This window comes from Trichechus manatus, unplaced genomic scaffold (genome assembly GCF_000243295.1).
Source record: "Trichechus manatus latirostris isolate Lorelei unplaced genomic scaffold, TriManLat1.0 scaffold00040, whole genome shotgun sequence".
Taxonomy (NCBI): Eukaryota; Metazoa; Chordata; class Mammalia; order Sirenia; family Trichechidae; genus Trichechus; species Trichechus manatus.
The window spans coordinates 15,403,467-15,423,904 of NW_004443976.1; the positions used below are offsets into that span (position 1 = coordinate 15,403,467).

Below are 20,438 nucleotides of genomic sequence, written 5' to 3' on the forward strand. Positions count from 1 at the left end.
TGTGTTAGTTCTTCACACCTTTGGCCTGCCATGTTGGTGGAGCAGACTCCAGCCCCAGGAAGCCCTCCTACAAAGAGATGCAGAGGGTGGGTGGGCTGCGCACCACCTTGGGAAGCCCACGGGGCAATGGCAGCATCTGCTGCAGTTCCTTTGAAAAGTTAACGTTGTTGATGTTGATTGTATAATTACATCAACATACACGTTTTCAAAGTATAGCTAAATAGAGTAACAAGGTGGAGTTATATTTTTTTGGGGGGGCTTTCATACATAGAGTGTTTATGGGGGACTTTGTAAAAGATAGGGGCCCTGGGGGTGCAGTGGTTAAGCCTTTGGCTGCTAACCAAAAGAAAGGTTGGCAGTTCGAATTCACCAGCCACTCCTTGGAAACCCTATGGGGCAGTTCTACTCTGCCCTATAGGGTCTCTGAGTCTGAATTGTCTTGACGGCAACGGTTTTTTGTTTTGTATTGTTGGTTTTGTCAAAGATAAATGGTTGTGGGCTTGCTCTTCTCATGCCGTTCAACATGCACCTTCCAGAGTTAAAAGCTGTGCTGTGGGGAACACCATTCCAGATGAGTTGTGCTGAACTAAAGTACATATTCTAAGTCAGAATCCTTAAAGCTTGGGGTTAAATGCCTTTGATTTTCTTTGAGAGCAAGAGAGAGCCTCTTAAGGGCAAGATTTACATCTGTGTTAGAGTACCAATTAGGTCTTGAATGCTCCCAGATTGCCTTTCATCCCTTGCCTGTTCTCATTTGCACACACCTGCAGAATGAATGAGTGAGAACTCAGTGAATGAATGAATAAATGATTGCCTGAAGGAGTAAATAAGTGAATTTTCAACCATGTCAAGAATATAACAGGGTCATCATATATAAGCCTCCTTTGATCCCTCTGATATAAACATTTAAAAAAAAAAAAATAAGACCTGCTGTTTAGAAATGTGAAGTTCAGCAGCCACAACCCCCAGGATTTGAACCATTAAGAAATCAACTCACAGCCTCTTCATAGCTATCAAACGGTTTCCTTTTTTCTTTGTATGTTATGTGCTTCTCTGTGTGTGTGCCATTATAAACAATGGGCAAAAGGCTTTGGGATTCCAGAGAAGGGTTGGTTTTGTGTCCTGATGGGAAAGAGGTATCAGGGAAATTTAATGTAGAAGATAATGTTTGTGTTAGGCCTTGAAAGACAAAGCAAACAGGAGGTTTCTGAGCATCTGTGGTGAATCACCAATACCCACCTGTCAGTTTGTCGTATTGTGGTGGATTGTGTATTGCTGTGATGCTGGAAGCTATGCCACCACCACTGGTATTTCAAATACCAGCAGGGTTACCCATGGTGGACAGGTTTCAGCAGAGTTTCCAGACTAAGACAGACTAGGAAGAAAGGCCTGGAGCTCTACTTTGAAAATTAGCTAATGAAAACCCTATGGACCAAAACAGAATATTGTCTGATAAAATGGTGCAGGACTGAGCAATATTTCATTCTGTTGTACATGGGGTTGCCATGAATTGGAGCCAACTCCAAGACAACTGTCTATGACAACATGGCATACCAAACACTATGCTGAGCCCTTACCTGCATTTTCTCATTTAATCTTCATAGTAATTCTAAGAGGTTGTGTTCCCCTTTTATTAGGTGAGAAAACAGTGTTGACAGGCAGGGAGTGAAGGGGTCAATGTTTCAGAGCCAGCACTACCAATTAGGCAATTTCAGCATAAGCACCACGCTTCACTGGACAGAGCTGGGCAATCACTAAAACACCAGAAACCTGGAAGCACCAGAAGGTACGTCTTCTGCAAGAGGGAGGAGGAAGCACAGCACCCAGGAAGAGCGCACCTACTTCCTGGGCTTCCACAACTGTGCAGAATCTAAGAGTCTGAGGTGGTTATCTTAGTTCAAACAGCTGTGAGCGTTTTAGCTCACTCCAGTATCTACAGTTATCTGCGAGTTTGAAGAATGGCAGCTAATGCCAGTGCCCTGAGCTGTGGACCGTGGAAGGTCCCAGACTGGCCTGCCATTTCCACAGTACAGTCATCTTAGTCATCCTCATGCCCTTCAGGGTCATAGAATCAAAGCCTCTTATGAACCATCAGCTTTAGTCACAGAGGCTGTCTTTTATGGAGAAATCCTGTTTTCCTGCCATGTCAACCACAGCACACCAGAAACTATTGCCACCAAGGCCATGCCTAAAAGCATGTCTGCTGCCCTGGAGTTGGTTCTGGTATAAAAAGCCATAAAGGGTTATAGCAACTACCAGGCTGTTTGTCAAGGAAGCTTGGGTCAAGAATTCATAATGGAAGATTTATTGGGGAAGAACATTTTCCTCATTCATTCATTCATTCATTTCATTCCTTTATTTATTCATTCAACCACTATTCAAATAGTGAGAACTAGGCATTGTTCGGAGCCCCGGTGGCACAGTGGTTAAGAGCTTGGCTGCTAACTAAAAGGTTGGCAGTTCAAATCCACCAGCTGCTCCTTGGAAACCCTATGGGGCAGTTCTACTCTGTCCTATGGGGTTGCTATGAGTTGGAATCGATTTGACAGCAGCAAGTTTTTTTAGGCATTGTTCCAGGCCCTGGGGATATGTGGGGAGCAAGAAAGATGATGTCCTACCCTCATGGAGCTTACATTCTTGATTGTGGTTAACATCACAAAATGATCTTTAGTTATAAAAGGCAGAATTTCACCTAATATGTTTAAGCAAAAGAGGAATTTATTGAAGGTTGTTAGCTTCCATCAAGTCGGCCCCCAACTCACATATGCAACAGAACAAAATGTTGCCTGGTCTTGAACTATTCCCATGGTTGCTTAGGGATTGTACCTTTGTGATCCATAGGGTTTTCATTGGCTGATTTTCAGAAGTAGATCTCCAGGCCTTTCTTCCTAATCCATCTTAGTCTGGAAGCTCTGCTGAAACCTGTTCTGCATCTTAGCAGCACACAAACTTCCACTGACAGATGGGTGGTAGTTATGCATGAGGTACATTGGCCGGGAATTGAACCTGGGTCTTCCACATGGGGAGCCAGAATTCTACCACAGACCCACATAGTAAAAATCAAACCAAACCAGTTGCCATCAAGTTGATTCTGATTTACAGAGACCCCATGTGTTACAGAGTAGAAATGCTCCATAGTGTTTTCAAGGCTGTGACCTTTCAGAAACAGATTACCAGGCCTTTCTTCTGAGTCCTCTAGTCTCAACTGGTCCAGTAAGTCTAGACTTTTCAAGAATTTGAGTTTGTTCCACATTTTTCTCCCATTCTATCAGGATCCATCTATTGTGGCCCTGATCAGAACACTTGGTAGTGGTAGCCAGGCACCATCTAGTTCTTCTGGTCACAGGGTAGATGAGGCCATAGTTTGTGTAGACTGTTAGTCCTATAGACTACTTTCTTCTCTGAATCTTTGGTTTCCTTTTTTATCTCTTGTTCCAGATGAGTAGAGACCAATAGCTGTATCTTAGATGACCGCTTGCAAGCTTTTAAGACCCCAGACACTACTCACCACACCAGGATGTAGAACATTTACTTTATGAACTATATCATGTGCAATTGACCAAGATGTCCCATGAGAGACTATGGTCCTAAGCCTTCAAACCCAGAAAACCAACCCCACAAGGTGTTTGGTTATATCTAAGAAGAATCTATAACTGTGTCCTCTATGTGGTTTATTATATATATAAATGCATGCACACATATATATGTATGTACATATGCCTATAGATACATCTATCTGTGCACACATATGTACCCACAAATTCATACTCATACATATATATGCCTACCTACATATTTGGGTAACCACACACATATTTTTTGCTGTTGTTGCAAAATTATATTTGTCATATGCTTTACCAAAAATGTCTTTTTCTCTTGTGAACTTCTTAGTGACATCATTTACCTTGGCCAAGCTGTGTGCACTTCACTCACATTCGATGCTACCTTTCCCATCACCAAAGATAACAGGTGTCTACTATCTCGAGAGTGCTTCTCCTCCTCCTACCCTCCTCATCCCTGGTAACCACCAATTAGTGTTGGTCTCTGTATATACATCTATTCTTGTCTTCTTATAAAAGTGTGATCATACAATATTTGTCCTTTTGTGATTGACTTATTTCACGCACCATAATGTCCTCCAGATTCATCCACATTATACAATGTTTCGAGGACTCATCATTATTCTCTGTGGTTGTGTAGTATTCCACGGTATGCATGTACCACATTTTATGTATCCATTAATCTGTTGTTGGGCGCTTAAGTTGTTTCCATCTTCTTGCTATTGTGAATAATGCGGTAATGAACACAGGTGTGCATATGTCTGTCCATGCCTGTTCTATAAGATCTTTAGGGGCCATCGATGAGTTTTATACAGGAATGGGACAACAGCAGATTTGCATTTTGGATGTTTTGTTTTGACCGCAGAGAATAGATAAGGGAAGGAAGGATCAAGACCAGTGGCCAAGAAACTCTGAAGGAGGTTTGTGACAGTCATCTAGGCTTGGAATAAGGAGTGTCCTTGGGAATAGAAAGGAGGGATCTAAGTCAAGAAACATTTAGGTCTTGATGAGTGATCAGATTAAGGGGTGAGAAAGAGGGAGCAAAGGCTGACTCTCCTGTTTCTGACCTGGGTGACTGGGTACCATTGCTGCGTGTAGAGCAGGTCTAGGGAGTTCAGATCTGGGCAGTTTGAGGGGCCCATGGGATACTTCTCCATCTCCTGGCCTTACCTGAACCTGGCTATCTTCTAAGGACTCAGCTTCCTCAGCCCTCTCAAGGGAAGGCTATCTTTCCTCTCACCCCATGGTTCTCAGGGCTAGCAGGCTTAGTGTATTGTATTCTTGTTCTCCTTTGCTGATTCCCAATCTTTTCTCCTTTTCCTTCACTAAATTCTAGCTCTCTTAAGTTAATGCCATCCTGCTGTGCCACTTGCTACTCCGCTTTGTTACTGTTATCTGCTTACCCATTCAGCCAATGACTTTGGCTCCTGATTCACAACCTTCCTCCTCATCCTACTCCAGCGCTTCTCCCTTGGGGACTTAACTACCCACGTGCATGACCCCATCCAGCACCCCTGCCTGTCACCTCCTTGACTTCCTCTCCCCCAATGAACTTTTACCCACCAGCCAGCCTCTCCCATGGTCTTATGAAACAGCCTCATCACCCATAACCACACCACACCCCAGTTCTGGGTTTCAAGTCACCTCCAACCACCACCACTTCCTGTCCTTTCAGCTCACTTACTTTAGTGTCCACATTACACAAATCTTCAAGCTCTTCAAGACCCTACCATTTGTACCATTTTTTTTCACTAGTCATTGGCTCCTTGCTGCTTTCACCTTCTTCTCTATCTCCATGTCTCTCTCCATTTTACTTGACTAACCCTCAGCCCTGAATGAACCCAACTATCAGCCTTCTCTGTGCCTGCACCTGAGGAGCTGAACATTACCAGAAAAAATTACTCAACTGGACTTACTGGTTCTACTATTAGTTCATGACCACAAACCTCAAATAAGCACTTGACATTGAGATCTACACTTCCTCACTTTGCATTCAGCCTTCAGAGCGCTCTGGTCTGCCAGCTGTTCACACTGCTCCGTCAAAATTCTTCCATCAAAGTCAACAACAGCTTCTGTGTTTCCAAATTCAGTGCAAACTTCTCAGCCCTCTCCTCTCTTTACCTGACAGCAGCATGTGGCAGTTGACCATTCCTTCTACCTGGGAACATTTTTCTATCTTGGCTTTTCAGAAGCCACACATTGATTTTTGTCCTTTTTGTCCACTCTTTCTCAGTCTTCATTGCTTCCTCTTCCTTCTCTATCAGACCTCCAAATGTCTGGGTGCTTCAGGGCTCATTTTCACTCTTTTAAATCTCTATACACTCTCTCCCTAGGAAACCTAATGCTGATGTCTGAAAATTTACATCTATAGCTTTGGCCTCTTCTCTGAGCTGCAACTTTATGTATACAGATGCTAATTTGACATCAGCTTGATCCCCCCCCCAAACCTGTTCCCTTCCCCATTTTGAAATACAGACAGTTGTCCCACATTCAATCCATCAGCGAGCCCTTTCTGTGTTACTTCCAAAATTTATCTCAGATTCATTCCCATTCCCCTCTCCCCATCTCTGCTTCCATCCTGGTTCAAGCCATTACCATCTTTTACTTCATCTTCTGCAATAGCCTTCTGACTGGGCTGGTAGCAATCTTTTCCTTTCCAGATAGCACCAAAGTGAGCTTTAAAAAATGTAAATCAGATCGTATCCTTCCCAAGGCTTCCACTGCAACTAAGCTAAGTGCCATACTCTTTGCTGTGATCAACAAGGCCCCGCATTGAGCGATAACCCCCGCCTGCCTTTCCAATCTTCTCTCATAGCCCCTTTTTCATTAGGCAACAGTGGAGCTGGTCTACCCATGCTGATCTCCTTTCTAGTCTTTGGACAAGATGAACTCTTTCATTCCTCAGAGCCTTAGCAGTAGCCATTTCCTCTGCCTTGAATACTCTTTTCTAGAATCTACAAATGGCATCTCCTGTTTATAATTCATATCTCAGCACAAATAAGGTCTTCAGCTCTTTCTTGATGTGGTGCGGTGGATCGCTTTTGTGTGGCCTTTCTTACCACGGTCCTGTAACTCAATCACTTGAGTGGGGGACTGTGCAAATAAGGTAATTGTGGCCCACCAAGGGGATTGGTCAGTTTTGCCATCCTGGTAGGCTTGAAAGAGAGCCAATTCCAGGGCAGAGAGGGGATCTCACCACCACTGAGGAATAAGGGCCAAGAGCGAACTGTGTCCTTTGGACCTGGGATCCCTGTGTTGAGAAGCTCCTGGGACCAAGAGACCAAGAGAGAGAGCGAGAGCGAGTAAGACAGAGACAGAGAACAGTAACACGGAAGACAATGAAAAGCAGTGGCAGAGAAACAGTGGCAGAAGAGACTGGCAGCAGAGACCGGCAGCAGGAGACAGTATGGTGGGCTTCCTGGCCCACGGAGTGAGAAAGCTAACTGCTTTGGGGCAGGAGACTTGCTGGAGGAGTAGGGTGCCTCCAGGCATTTGGTGGAACTAGGTTTGCTGACCCACGGAGCTAGAGCTGGCCGCCTAGGAGTTGCTCTTTTTCCTCATTCACTCACCTTTTTTATCTCCATCATATCACTTGTCATAACCCAATGGTATCTTGTTTAAATTCTTTTTTAACTTTTTTAGTGACTGTACCCTCCCACTGGATGTCAGTGCTGTGAGGGCTGAGACTTGGTCTTTCCAGTATACTCCTGGAGGTCACGTCCTAGAATCACTTCTAGCTCATTAAAAAAAAACCTGAAAAACCAAACCGATCGCCATTGAGTCAATTCCAACTCATAGCAACCCCACAAGATGGAGTAGAACTGTTTCATAGGGTTTCCAAGAAGTGCCTGGTGGATTCGAACTGCTGACCTTTTGGTTAGCAGCCATAGCTCTTAACCACTATGCCACTAGGGTTTCCCTCTAGCTCATAGCAGGTGCTTAATATACATTTGTTAAATGAATAAAAACAGAGTTAGACTGTTGGATGTGCAGATCTGAACCTCTGGTGAAAGATCTGGGCCGGAGATAAAGATTTGTGAATTATTATAAAAAAATAAGTCATAATAAGCCAGGAATAGAAGGAGACTTTCTTAACCTGTTGAAGGGTGTCGACCAAAAGTTCTACATGAGACTTAATAGTGAAACATAGAAAACAGTCCCTTTAAGAACAGAACAAGACAAGGGTGACCACTACCACCTCTTCTGGGCCACTCTGCCAGACAGCCTAGCCAGCACACTGAGGCAAGAAAGAGAAACAATGTCTCAAAAGGAAGAAATACAAATACCATTACTTGAAACAATATTTTTTACATAGAAAAATAATTTAAAATAATCTAAAAATACATTATTAGAATAACCTAGAGTTTAGTGAGGTTGCTGGATCAAAACACAAAAATCAATCACTTTTTCAAATAAAATTTTATACACCAGGAAAATGGAGACTATCTCATTATTCGGAGTTTATCTGTATATTTAAATTAAAACAGTTATTCTATCACCATAATACTCACTGTGAGCACTATAACTTAAAAAAAAACAAAAAACCCTGTACACATATCTAGGCACATTATCGTGATACTTTAAAATACCAGTGTTATGGATTGAACTGTATACCCCCAAATATGTATTGAAGTCCTAACCCTTGTACCTATAGGTGTGATCCTGGTTGGAAACAGGTTTTTTTGTTATGTTAATGAGGTTATACCAGTGCAGAGGTGGGTCCTAAACCTAATCATTTCTGAGTTATAAAAGAGCAGAATAGACACAGACACAGAGGGGAAAGACAGATGTCACGTGATTGCCTACAAGCAAAGGAAAGCCAAGGATTCCTAGCAGTCACCAGAAACTAGGAGAGAGGCCTGTAGAAGGAATCAACATGAGCAAGACCCTGATTTGGACTTTTCGCTTCCAGATCTGTAAGAAAATAAATTTCTGTTCTTTAGAGCCACCCACTTGTGGTATATTTTGTTATGGTAGTACTAGGTGATTAAGATAACTAGAGATAATAAAATGCTAAGAATATTCAGAGAAAGGGAAAAAAAAAAAAAAAAAAGATTACCTGCAAAGGAACAAGAATCAACAACAACACTGGATGCTAGAAGAAAATGGACCAACGTTTTCTTTTCTTTGAAGGAACATTATTTGAATGTAAACATAAAATTCTATACCCAGCTAAACTGACATTAAATAATGGCCATTTAAAATAAACACATTTTCAGACACATACAGAATTAGAAAATTTGCCTCACACATACTCATCAGAAGTTATCTGATAACATGCTCCAGCAAAAGAAGGGAGTAAACAAAAATGAGTTAGACTTGAGATCCAGGATGCAGCGGACTCAGCCCAGGCAAGAAAGCAGCCAAGGGAAGTCCTAGAAAGACTTCCAAGTAGCAGGCATGTCTCAAATTAATCATCCCAGATTAGAGGGTATTAATATAGAAGGTTCCAGGAAGTAGGTTTTTAAGAAAAAGAGAGCTTGATAGATTAACTTGGTACAATAGCATTTCTAATGAAGTGGGGAGGGGAAGGAGATTGATTATAATCAAGGTGCTGGAAGAACGAATTGTACACTTAAAAATGATTAAAATGGCAAACTTTTTTGTTACATATTTTTCTCACCACACACACATAAAACCACCAAGGGAGAGGCCAACATACTGCAACAAAAAAAAAAATTGAAACTTCAGGCCAAAAACAAAGTCTGTATAAGGAATAATACATATAATTCACTATACAGTAGTATTTAGCTCTCCTAGTCGACATTTAGGAGCCCTGGTGGCACAGTGGTTAAAGTGCTAGGCTGCTAACCGAAAGGTCGGCAGTTTGAACCCACCAGCTGCTCCATGGGAGAAAGATATGGCAGTCTGCTTCTGTAAAGATTTACAGCCTGGAAACCCTATGGGGTAGTTCTACTCTGTCCCATAGAGTCACTGTGAGGTTGGAATTGACTCGACAGCAGTGGGTTTATTCAACATTTGGGGTTATCATGAGTCAGGGGCCAACTCAAGGGCAACTAACAATAACAATAACACCAATTCAACATTTATACAATCACAATACCATAGTGTAAAAACTATTTATCGATCTAACTAAATATGATTTAATAATACTAGGAGAAAAAATGATGGAAGGTAACATGAGATAGATCCTAATTGATTGTAGCAAGAATAAATAAAGGTCTAAAATGAATAAGTCAAGAAAAAGCATTATTAGCTATTATTTAGAAAAAAATGGAGGTGAGTACCAGAAGAAATAGCTGAAGGAGTTAAAAGGGATTGCCTCTGGCAAGCAGGCTTTAGAAAAGGGGAAGGAATAGGACAAGACATATTTGTTTTTCACTATAAACCTAATGCACTGCTTGATTATAAACTGTGTTTGTATTACCTGAGTGAAATTAAAAATGTATTTTAAAAGGCAGATTTTTGGTCCAGAAAGAAGGAGTGTTGTCAGAAGTGGATTTATGGTAAAGCTAATGAAACTCCAAGTCCCTGTGAGGGCTGGAATTTGTTCTAGGTGAAAAAGGAATCCATATTGCAACCAGGAAGCATTTTTGATAACCCTGTCTAAAGAGATCTCAGAGAAAGGGACTGATTTTCTAAGCCTGCTGTTATTTGTTGTGATTTCTTTTCTCATTCTAAATAAATATTCCTTTCAAAACTTACTTTTTATTCTTTTCCTTGAAAAGAGGATTCCTCACATTGGGTAATCTTTGTTGTTGTTGTTAGGTGCTGTCAAGTTGGTTCTGACTCATAGCAACCCTATGTACAAAAGAATGCAACACTGCCCGGTCCTTTGCCATCCTCAGAATCTTTGCTATGCTTGAGCCCATTGTTGCAGCCACTGTGTCAATACATCTCACTGAGGTTCTTCCTCTCTTTTGCTGACCCTCTATCCTACCAAGCATGATGTCTTTCTCCAGGGACTGATCCCTCCTAATAACATGTTCAAAGTACATGAGACGAAGTCTCACCATCCTGGCTTCTAAGGAGCATTCTGGCTGTACTTCTGCCAAGACAGATTTGTTCATTCTTCTGGCACTCCATGGTGTATTCAATATTCTTCACCAACACCATAATTCAAAGGCATCAGTTCTTCTTTGATCTTCTTATTCATTGCCCAGCTTTTGCATGCATATGATGTGACTGAAAATACCATGGCTTGGGTCAGGTGCATCTTAATCCTTAAAGTGACATCTTTGCTTTTTAACACTTTACAGAGGTCTTTTGGGTAAACTTTAGGTTTCACAAAACCTGTGTTAGCACTGGGTGTTGTTATACCAAAGGGGCTGGGATTCATTCTTCATGTTTATTTGTTCCTTTTAATTCTTGTTCTGGGGAGCGGGGTGAGGGTGAGGTTAAGTCTTTTCGGTAATTTTTATTTAAAAAAAAAAAAAAAACTGTTGAAAACGCCCCTCCTCTGTTTATGTTACCTGGAATTCACAAAGACAGCAAGCCCTTTGAGGGCAGGAGCCAAATTGTACTTCTGTGTTTTCTACAGTCCAAGTACGTAGTTAAAGTGTTTAATAAATATTTGTTGAAGGAACAGGTACATTTGAGTGCCATTAGGTATTGCTCTTTCTCTGCTCCATCTCTTTATAGAGACTCTGAGTTATGTAAACGCACAAGGTTGTGGGAATGGAGAAGACAGGACATGGAACTGAGTGAGGGCGATTTTTGCAAATCCTAGGTAAGACTTCCTGAACGTTATTTTGAATTGTATATATCAGATTTGCTAATCTCAACTCACTTCACCCATGGAAATTATTATTGTTTAAATGTTTCGTACTATGAGATACAGAACATGTGGCTTATTTTAAGAATCTTTTTTGTGTATTCTTTCTGTAAAGTGAATTATCAGCATGTATTAAGACTATTTTGGGGATTGCTTAAAATGGGGCACACTAGTACTGAGTTCAGCTTTCTAACAATGACTAATTCGCACACCATGTGTGCAGTGTTAGTTGGCTATTGGGTGCTTGCCAGCAACTAGGCATCCACCACTTCTTTCTGCCCCTTCACACTCATACCACCTGCTTCAACCCGGAGGCGGTGTCTTGACCCTCCGCGACCTCTTTGTCATGGCGTCTGCGGGGCGTCTACAAACAGAGGCCGTGGCAGTCAGCCGGGCGTCGACCTTCCCAAGATGGCGGTGGCTGAGTCGAATGCGCGTAGGGGGCGGGGTTCCGCCGCCGGGGGCGGGGCAGGGAGGCAGAGAGGTCGGGTTAGCGGGCGGGCTGCTTCTGAAGCAAGCTGGCCGAGCGCGCTTGCGCGGAGCGCTTCTTCGCGCAGTGAGGCAGTGGCGGGGGAAGGCACCGGTGGGGCCGACTGGCGGGTTGAAGGAGGGAAGCGGGCGAGCGAAGTCCCAGTGCGCGCCGCGGCGACCCGGGTACCCTCCCCTTCCGGGCGTGAGGCACTGTGAGAAGAGCTGAACCGAGCAGACTCGAACCGGCAACGAAGAGCCACTACCGCCGCCCCAGCTCGGCCTCCCTCGGCTTCGGCGCTCCCGTCGCGGGGGCCCGGTTTCCTCAGTACCCCCAGTTCCAGCCGCCCCCAGAGCCTGCTCCCAGCCCTTCGAAAGCCCCGGCGCCAGCCCGGGCTCTTGGCGGGGAGGATGACGGAACTGCAGTCGGCGCTGCTACTGCGAAGACAGCTGGCAGGTGAGCGGGCGGGTGGCGGGGCACCGGGCCCGGCAGCGATTTCAGCCGCTGGCGGGTACCTCCTCCCGGAACGGGGGCCGGACTGGCCCAGGGCGGAGCGGGAGCCGCCAGCGAGGCCGGGTCCAGGCCTGCGAGGGTGGGAAGCCCGAGTCGCCGGTCCCGGCCGGGCTCAGCACTTCTTCCCCGGCTTTGAGGGTGTTGGGGGCGGGGACGCGTCCTAGCCTCGGCCCTAGGACGGGGCCTGGCGCTCTGGGGGAAGGAGAGGAGGTTTCCCCCTCCCCCACTGTTCGGTGGGACGTTGCGGGGGAGGGGCTGTGGGTCCCCAGACGGGGCCGACCTTCCCTGTAGGGGCGAGTCCCGAGCTCAGGTGCGGCCGAGGCCCCCTGACCCTAGGGGCTGGAAGGGGCGTCTGAGCTCGGCACGGCTGCGGATCCCCGGCTCCGAGGCGCGGGGTGTCTGAGCCGCGGGCGGGCAGCGGGGGGCGAGAGTGGGCGAAAGGAACTGGCCTCTGGCGGGGTAGGTGAGGCGCGCAAAACTTCTCCCCGGGCAGCGCCGAGTCCGCGGAGTTGTGGCCGACAACAAAAGCGCCAGCCTCCGCGGCCTGGTCGCGGGCGCGCGGGTGCCGGAGAACCTGGCGGGGGTGCGGGACGCCGCCTCGCCTGCCTCCGCCTGGCACGGGCTCCGGCTGCGCCTGCCCGCCTAGGGGAGAGTGGGAGCGGGCAAAGGGGAGAGCCGATCGCTGGCCGGCTCGGGGCTTTGTGCGCGGAGCAATTCCTGCTCCTGCGCAGGCCTGCGGGTCTCCACGGCTGTGGCCCGCAGCTGTGGCTCGGGCGGCGGCTGGGTCGGCCTCCACAGAAGTGCCTGAGTCCCCCCTCCCCCATTGTCCCGGCCTCGGGCCGTTTGCGGCTTCCAGGTTGACTTTTTAGGGGGTTGGCTCCTACTCTGCTAGGACTGTGTGAGGGGAGCATGCGCACTGGAGATGTACGTGTGCGGAGTGTAAGGGGGGAGGTGGGTTGGTGGCTTCACAATGCCGCCCCACGTGCTACCAGATTTAAAGAGAAATGAACCAGCATGTACCCCTGCTGTCCAACGCCCAGTGTGTGTCATTCTCAGTCCAGGCTGATCTTCTCCCTCCCCACTCTATAGCTAGCAGCTCCTCGCCCTCGGGAGAAGCCAACGGCTGGAATGAAGAAATATTTTTGAAATAGATTTACTAAGAGTTTGAGGTGTTAGTTAAATTACTTCTTCGGCTTCATAAGGGAGAGGTTGTCAGGGGCTGTTACAGATTGTATAATTAGGTTTATTATTAGACCATGAGCAAGCAGATTTGGACAAGAATTGAAGTTCTAGATGGTCGGGGGAGTGACTTGGATGCAGAAGTTCTAATGATACGCATATCCATCCGGAAGAATATATTGGAAAGACAACGAAGGAAAAATACATTTATTGCATCTTGTATTTGCGAACACACCGTATTTTTATTTTTTATTTTTGGCTTGTTTTGGAGGAAGGAATTAAGATTTTCTTTGGTTTCCCTAAGAATTCTTTAATCTGTAGGTTTTTATTATTGTATAGTGATTAAGCAGTATTAAAGTACTAAGAAGTATTAAGACAGTACTCAACTCTTACATAATAGGGGAATATATACATTTTAAAAGGTGTAGAAGTTAGTACTAAGGAAGTGTGATTTAAAGTTCGACCAGTAGCAGTGCTAGCAGTAGCGATATTTAAAAACTATCTCCTGCCTATGTGTGAAATATCTCTAGATTTTGATGGTCGCTTGGTTCAGTTGTTTATTGACAAGACTAATCTCAAACATTGTTAAAACACTTCCGAAAGCTCTGTATTAATGGTTAACTTTCTGATAGAACACACTAAAATATACTTTAAAGTTAAAGGAGAAAATTTAGTTTGTAATTTTTCAAGCCTCATTATAAAGTTACTTAGATTAACTTGCCTTCTTGATCAGAAACAATGGAACTATTCTTAAATTTTCTTAAAATTTTGAAGGACTTTAACATGCTCAAAATGCACAAAGTAGTAGGCCAAGGCAGTTTATTAAGCGAAATGTAAAATAGTAAGTTTATTGAGAAGATTTGATAACTACAAAATAAAATAGAGGCCATATTGTATTTTAGTAGTATATTGTTTGAGCGTTGTGGTACATTAAATATCATTTGAAAACGGGAAAGAATGGTAAACTCTAATCTCTTTAATTCATTTAGAGAGAAATTTTGGAACATTTAATAATAAATGCTTTAAAAACCTTGAAATGAATCGAGTAGACAGGCAAACCTGTAAGCCATTCTAGCTGCTTGAATTTCCAAACTTACAACAATGGCCAACAATGGCTACATTTATTGAGCCCCTGGTCTTCCAGCCCTAGATCTTGCTTCATTACTTGTGTGGAGAATTCAGTGTGTGTGTGTTTTGTTTTTGTAACTGTAATAAAGAACCTGGATACTTTCAGAGTTGTGTAAAATGGTTCTTTAGTTTCCAGGGTTTCTCCACGTTGGCACTACTGACATTTTGGGCCAGATTTCTTTTTGTGGGGGGCTGGACTGTTCGTTATAGGATGCTTAGCAGCATTCCTGGTCTCTACCCACTGGATGCCAGTAGTATTACCTCCCACTCCTCACCCCCGTTTGTGACAGCCAGAAATGTCTCCATTTGCCAAATGTCCCCTGAGGGATGAAAGTGTTCCTGGTTGAAAACCCTGGGTTAGTAAGTAAGGTGTCTTAGTGAAGACCATTATGGCTATTGTGAAGCAAGTAAGAACAACTAACAGATTCATGAAATCAGATAGGTTGTGTATTCTTTGTGGATATTATTAGAGTATGACTTAATCCTTTGCGAATTCAGTAGTGGTAATTTAACTTTTGCAGTGTGTTATGCTAAGTACTAAGAAATCCCATAGCACAAGAAACAGTTTTAAAAGGTGGTAAAAAATGCAGAGTACAGAAAGGTATAGTGATTTGTAAATGTCTTTCCATCCCTGACCCCAGGTTGTTTTCATGGAAGCAACCATTATTGACAGTTTTTTTTGTGTCTTTTCAGATAGATTTTGGTGTGTATGTTAATACGGGTTAATGTTTACTGGGGATAACATGTAGCATACACTGCACCAAGCATTTTACGTGTATTATCTCATTTAATCCTCCCAATAAGGAAATAGAGGCTTAGAGAAGTTAAGTGATTTGCCCATCACACAGATAGTACTTGTTAACTGCTGAATTCAAATTCAGGACCTTCTGGTTTCACAGACTATGTTGTTCTAAGTGAGATTCTTAAGGTAATTATACAAAGTGTGTTTTAGCCATTGTCCGTGTAAGGCCATCATTCTGCGGAATCCAGGAAAATGCCTTTGAATTTAATACCATAAACTAAAGGTAGTGCTAAGCTTTTTGGTGTTGGCAGTAACTCTGAGAAAAAACAAAACAAAACAAAAAACAAAAAACCCAATTTAATTAGACTTTTTCTCTCTCCTAACCTTACTAAATTGTACTATGTAACAAGTAAGCATTTGTATGGACTAAGAGGAAGTTGTTTTTTTTTTTTTTTAAGATTATTTGTGTTTTTTATTATTTTAAAAATTCAGAACATAGTTTTCATTAGTTATGCTTTCGTAGGCATCTGTCATTCTAGAGGTAAAAGAATCCCTTTATGCAAGAAGAATAAAATAATTGAACATCTTTTACTGTAGAAATCATGACTGTATATTTTAAAGTAATTTGGAAAATTCCAAAATCTGTAGCTCCCTGGCTATCCCTGTAAGCAGGTTGTTGTAATGAGTTAGGTATCTGTGGTTCTCAGACTTAATGTACAATAGAATCACCTGGAGAGTCTTTAAAATGCATATTCCTGGCCTCAACCCCATTTGCATGTCTTGATGGGGTCCAGGAATCCAATTTTTACAGCAGCACTGTGGGTGAAACTTGTGGTTCTGAGCCACACTCTAAGGTGCCCTAACCTTTGTTTTCTTTTTTTCCTGAAGGACGACCTGCAGGTCAACTCAGTTCCTAGTTTTTGTGATGTGCTGTGTTTCATTAGCAGTCTTGCTGTTAATAGGATATTCGAAGAATACTACTCAAAGGAGGAGTTAGAAAGATTTAATACTTCTTATTGGCCATTCTGGTGCCCTGGTGGTGCAGTGGTTGAGAGCTTGGCTGCTTCCCAAAAGGTCAGCATTTGGAACCCACCAGCTGTTCTTTGGAAACCCTATGGGGCAATTCTACTGTGTCCTGTGGGGTTGCTGTGAGAATCGACTCGATGGCAATGGGTTTATGGGCCATTTTATAATATATTGGCACTCTGACGTATAATTAACAATCTTAAACCCAGTGGAAATAGAATGATTTATTATTGACCAGGAACATCCTAGTAGTGGAAGATTCTGAATGATAAGCATTTTACTAAGGGTTATTAACCTTCATATTTAGAAATGGAAGAAAGGTCTAAAAGTAAATTTACTTTATATCAAACTGCTCATTGTTTAACAAAGTTTGGGAATTTTTATATACAGCAGTCTTACTGTTGTGGAAACAGTGCAGCTGCTGCATGGTCTGAATGGTCTGTCAGAAAAAAAGCATAAATGAAACAAACATTTTGGTGGGGGGCATCAGATGATTTACAATTTCTGTAGTTGAAGGAAGGAACCCTGGTGGCGCAGTGCTTTAGTGCTGAGCTATTAACTGAAAGGTTGGCGGGTTCGAACCTGCCAGCTGCTCCTCGGAAGAAAGATGTGGCAGTCAGCTTCCGTAAAGATTACCGCCTTGGAAACCTCATGGGGCAGTTCTGCTCTGTCCTGTAGGGTCACTGTGACTCAAAATTGACTTGATGGCTATGGGTTTTGGGTAGTTGAGAGAGCTTTGAGGAATTATTTCATCCGATGTGTTTTTATAGAATCTAAAGTAGTCTTAAGTTAACTTTTCAGTGAATAAGTGAAATTTTCTTAACATTAAGGAGTAAAATATTTTAAAGTTATAATTTCTCTAATTCAGTGAACCTTTTTGATAATGAAGTTTTTAAAAATAAACAGCTTAATTTTCCGTAAATAAAATACTTAAGAATGAAACATACTTTCTGCATTAGTCTTTTGTGATGGATGACCTCACTTCCTGAATATATATATGTGTACACATTTCTGAATATAGTAAAATGTTGAAGTAAACTCCGCTAGTTGTAGATATTTGTTTATTGGTATATTAGTATGATCTAGTTTGCTTTTTGTAAAGTAGTACCAAAGTAGATAGTTTCACTATATAGTTAAGTTAGTAAACATGATTTGTGTTGCTTCTGTGTATATAGTTGTGAAATTAGATGCCTTGATTATTAATAGAGTGAGATCTAATGTGGAAAAATCGGATAACCCAGTGAATAAAACCCACTACCGTCGAGTCGATTCTGACTCATAGCAACCCTATAGGACAGACTGTAACTGCCCCAGAGGATTTCCAAGGCTGTAAATTTTTACGGAAGCAGACTACCACATCTTTCTCCCGCAGTGCTGCAGGTGGGTTCGAACCGTCAACTCTCAGTTATCCAGTGACTTCCACTGTATTGTTCTTGCCTTTTGACTTCCTTTTCTCAGGTGAAGCATGTTTGATGGCACTGTCTAGATGAGTTTCAATCCTAGGGTTATTTGGTCTTGGGTACTTCAGTGCAAAAATTTTTTTTTTGGTGGGGGGTATGCTAATTTATATTAAACTGTAGTGTAGACATGTCCTTGCAACAAGCATGCAAAATATAAAACATTCTTTTGTTTTAATGGGCTTGGTTCAGTTTAACAAAAAAAAACAAAAACAAAAATCAAACCTGTTGCCATTGAGTAGATTTCGACTCAGTGATCCTGTAGGATAGAGTAGAACTGCCCCATAGGGTTTCCAAGGCTGTAAATCTTTATGGAAGCAGACTGCTACATCTTTTCTCCTGTGGAGCAGCTGGTTGGTTCAAACGGCCAACCTTTTGGTTAGCAGTCGAGCACTTAATGACTGTGCCACCAGGGCCTGATTCAATTTTAGGATGAAGAATTTGGCATTTCTTAATTATTGAGATACATTTTTGTTAGAACTTGGATCACTAGATGACCTCCAAGGATCTGTCTTTCACTGATTCTTAGGAAATAAAATTTAAAATAACTTTTCAGACAAGAAACCTTAGTATGTGCTTATGAAAACAATCTGGCAAGATAAACATAGTATAATTATATCAATTGATGGCATTTCACGGACAGAGAAGTACAAATAAACATTTTCCAAATTTTGGTAATGAACATAAACTATTGGTATGAACAGATAAATGAGAGAGTAAGGAATTAAGTGTATTTTCAAGAAATAAGGTCTTTAAATGTTAAAATATAGCATTTTAAACTTTTCCCCTGGTGCAAGATAGGCTTATTTGAGTAAATCAGAAATTTTTATTAGGCTATTCCATTGATAGATTCTAGCCATCAGAGAAACTGTTGAAAAAATAAAAAAAATAATTTGTTGCTGTAGAAATGTATACCTCTTTTTAGGAAGTTTGTTCTAGAAAATTTGTGAAGTTAATTTTTGTAAGTGGAAATATTTTACTTTTTATGTTTTATATCACTTTCAAATAACTTAAAAAGAAAAACTGGCTACTGTTCTTTCTATGCTTTTTCTGCCTTTCTGAGCCTTTTTTATCTACTAGTTAAAAAGAAACAAACAGAAAACCCCCAAAACCCCAAAACACTGGTAGTTAAGTTGATTCCGACTCATGGTGACACCATGTGTGTCAGACTGAAACAGTGCTCTATAGGATTTTCAGTGGCTCATTTTTTGGGAAGTAGATCACCAGGCCTTTCTTTCGAGGTGCCTCTGGGTGTACTGGACCCTCCAACCTTCTGATTAGCAACCGAACTCTCATTAACTGTTTGCACCACCCAGAGGCTCATCCGTTAGTTAAGGATGTGTTGAAGTATAAACAACAAACCCACTACCATCAACTAGATTCCAACTCATAACGACCCTATAGGGCAGAGTAGAACCTGCCCCATAGAGTTTCCAAGGCTAGGAATCTTTTTTTTTTCCCTCCAAGGAAAAATTTTTTATTATCAAATTATCTATAGTATAAAACCAAACTTGTTCCTTAGGAGTCACTTCTGACTCATAGTGACCTTATGGGACAGAGTAGCACCGCCCCATAGGGTTTCCAAGGAATGGCTGGGGGATTCAAACTGCCGACCTTTTGCTTAGCAGCTGTAGCTCTTAACCACTGTGCCACCAGGGCTCCTGTCTATAGTATAGCCATATCTAAAATTTATTATGATGTGCATTTCATGAATACATTTTAAAGGTAACGACTCATGTTTTTCCTTAGAAACAAGACTTGTCTAATCTCTTATGTATGACAACTTCAAATTATTTTTTATTTTTAGCATTTTTTAAAATTGTGTTTTAAGTGAAAGTTTACAGCACAGATTAGTTTTTCATTCAAAAATTTATACACAGATTGTTTGTGACATTGGTTGCAGTCCCTGCAATGTGGCAGCACTCTCCCCCTTTCCCTTTCCACCCTGGGTTCTCCGTGTCCATTCGTCCAGTTTTCCTGTCCCTTACTGTCTTCTCATCTTTGCTTTTGGGTAGGTGTTGCCGTTTTGATTGGACTAAGAAGCACGTTCCTCATGTGTGTTATTGTTTGTTTTATAGGCCTGTCTAATCTTTGACTGAAAGGTGGACTTTCAGGAGTGGCTTCAATTCTGTGTTAGCAGAGTGTCGGGGGGCCATAGTGGGGGTTCCTCCAGTGTCTGTCAGACCAGTAATTCTGGTCTTTTTTTTGTGAATTTGAATTTTGTTCTGTATTTTCTTCCGCTCTGCCCAGGACCCTATATTGTGATCCCTGTCAGAGTGGTTGGCAAGGCTGTTAATCTTTTACAGAAGCAGACTACCACATCTTTCTCCTGCACGGTGGCTGGTGGGTTCAAACCGCTGACCTTTTGGTTAGCTGCCGAGCACTGCGCCACCAGGGCTTCTCATAAACAACAAAGAACCTGTTTAAACTTTTACTAGGCAGCAATTTTTGCTTTAATCTTATAAAACGAGCGTTGCTTTTAAAGAACAATTTATCAAATAGGAATTTGTTTTAAATGTCCGTAATGTGAGTAGACACGCTCTTTTGGTTTGCTTGGAAGTGCTTACTTTAATTTCATTGTCATTTTCTTATTCTTATGTAAAGTGTACTTTTTTAATTTTTAATTTTA

At 42.4% G+C, this 20,438-nt stretch overlaps 1 protein-coding gene across 2 annotated transcripts in view; it reads left to right on the top strand.

The window, feature by feature from the left end:
* The first annotated feature begins 11,852 nt into the window (after nt 1–11,852).
* The window catches only part of UBE2G1 (ubiquitin conjugating enzyme E2 G1), a 130,268-nt gene continuing 121,682 nt past the window's right edge, over nt 11,853–20,438 (top strand). The window contains exon 1 of one of the 2 annotated variants that reach the window (XM_023731135.1): nt 11,853–12,220. In XM_023731135.1, the coding sequence (XP_023586903.1) occupies nt 12,175–12,220 (46 nt within the window). In that variant the 5' untranslated portion in view covers nt 11,853–12,174. The remainder of the gene's footprint in view (nt 12,221–20,438) is intronic. The other variant, XM_004376122.2, reaches the window with a different exon arrangement.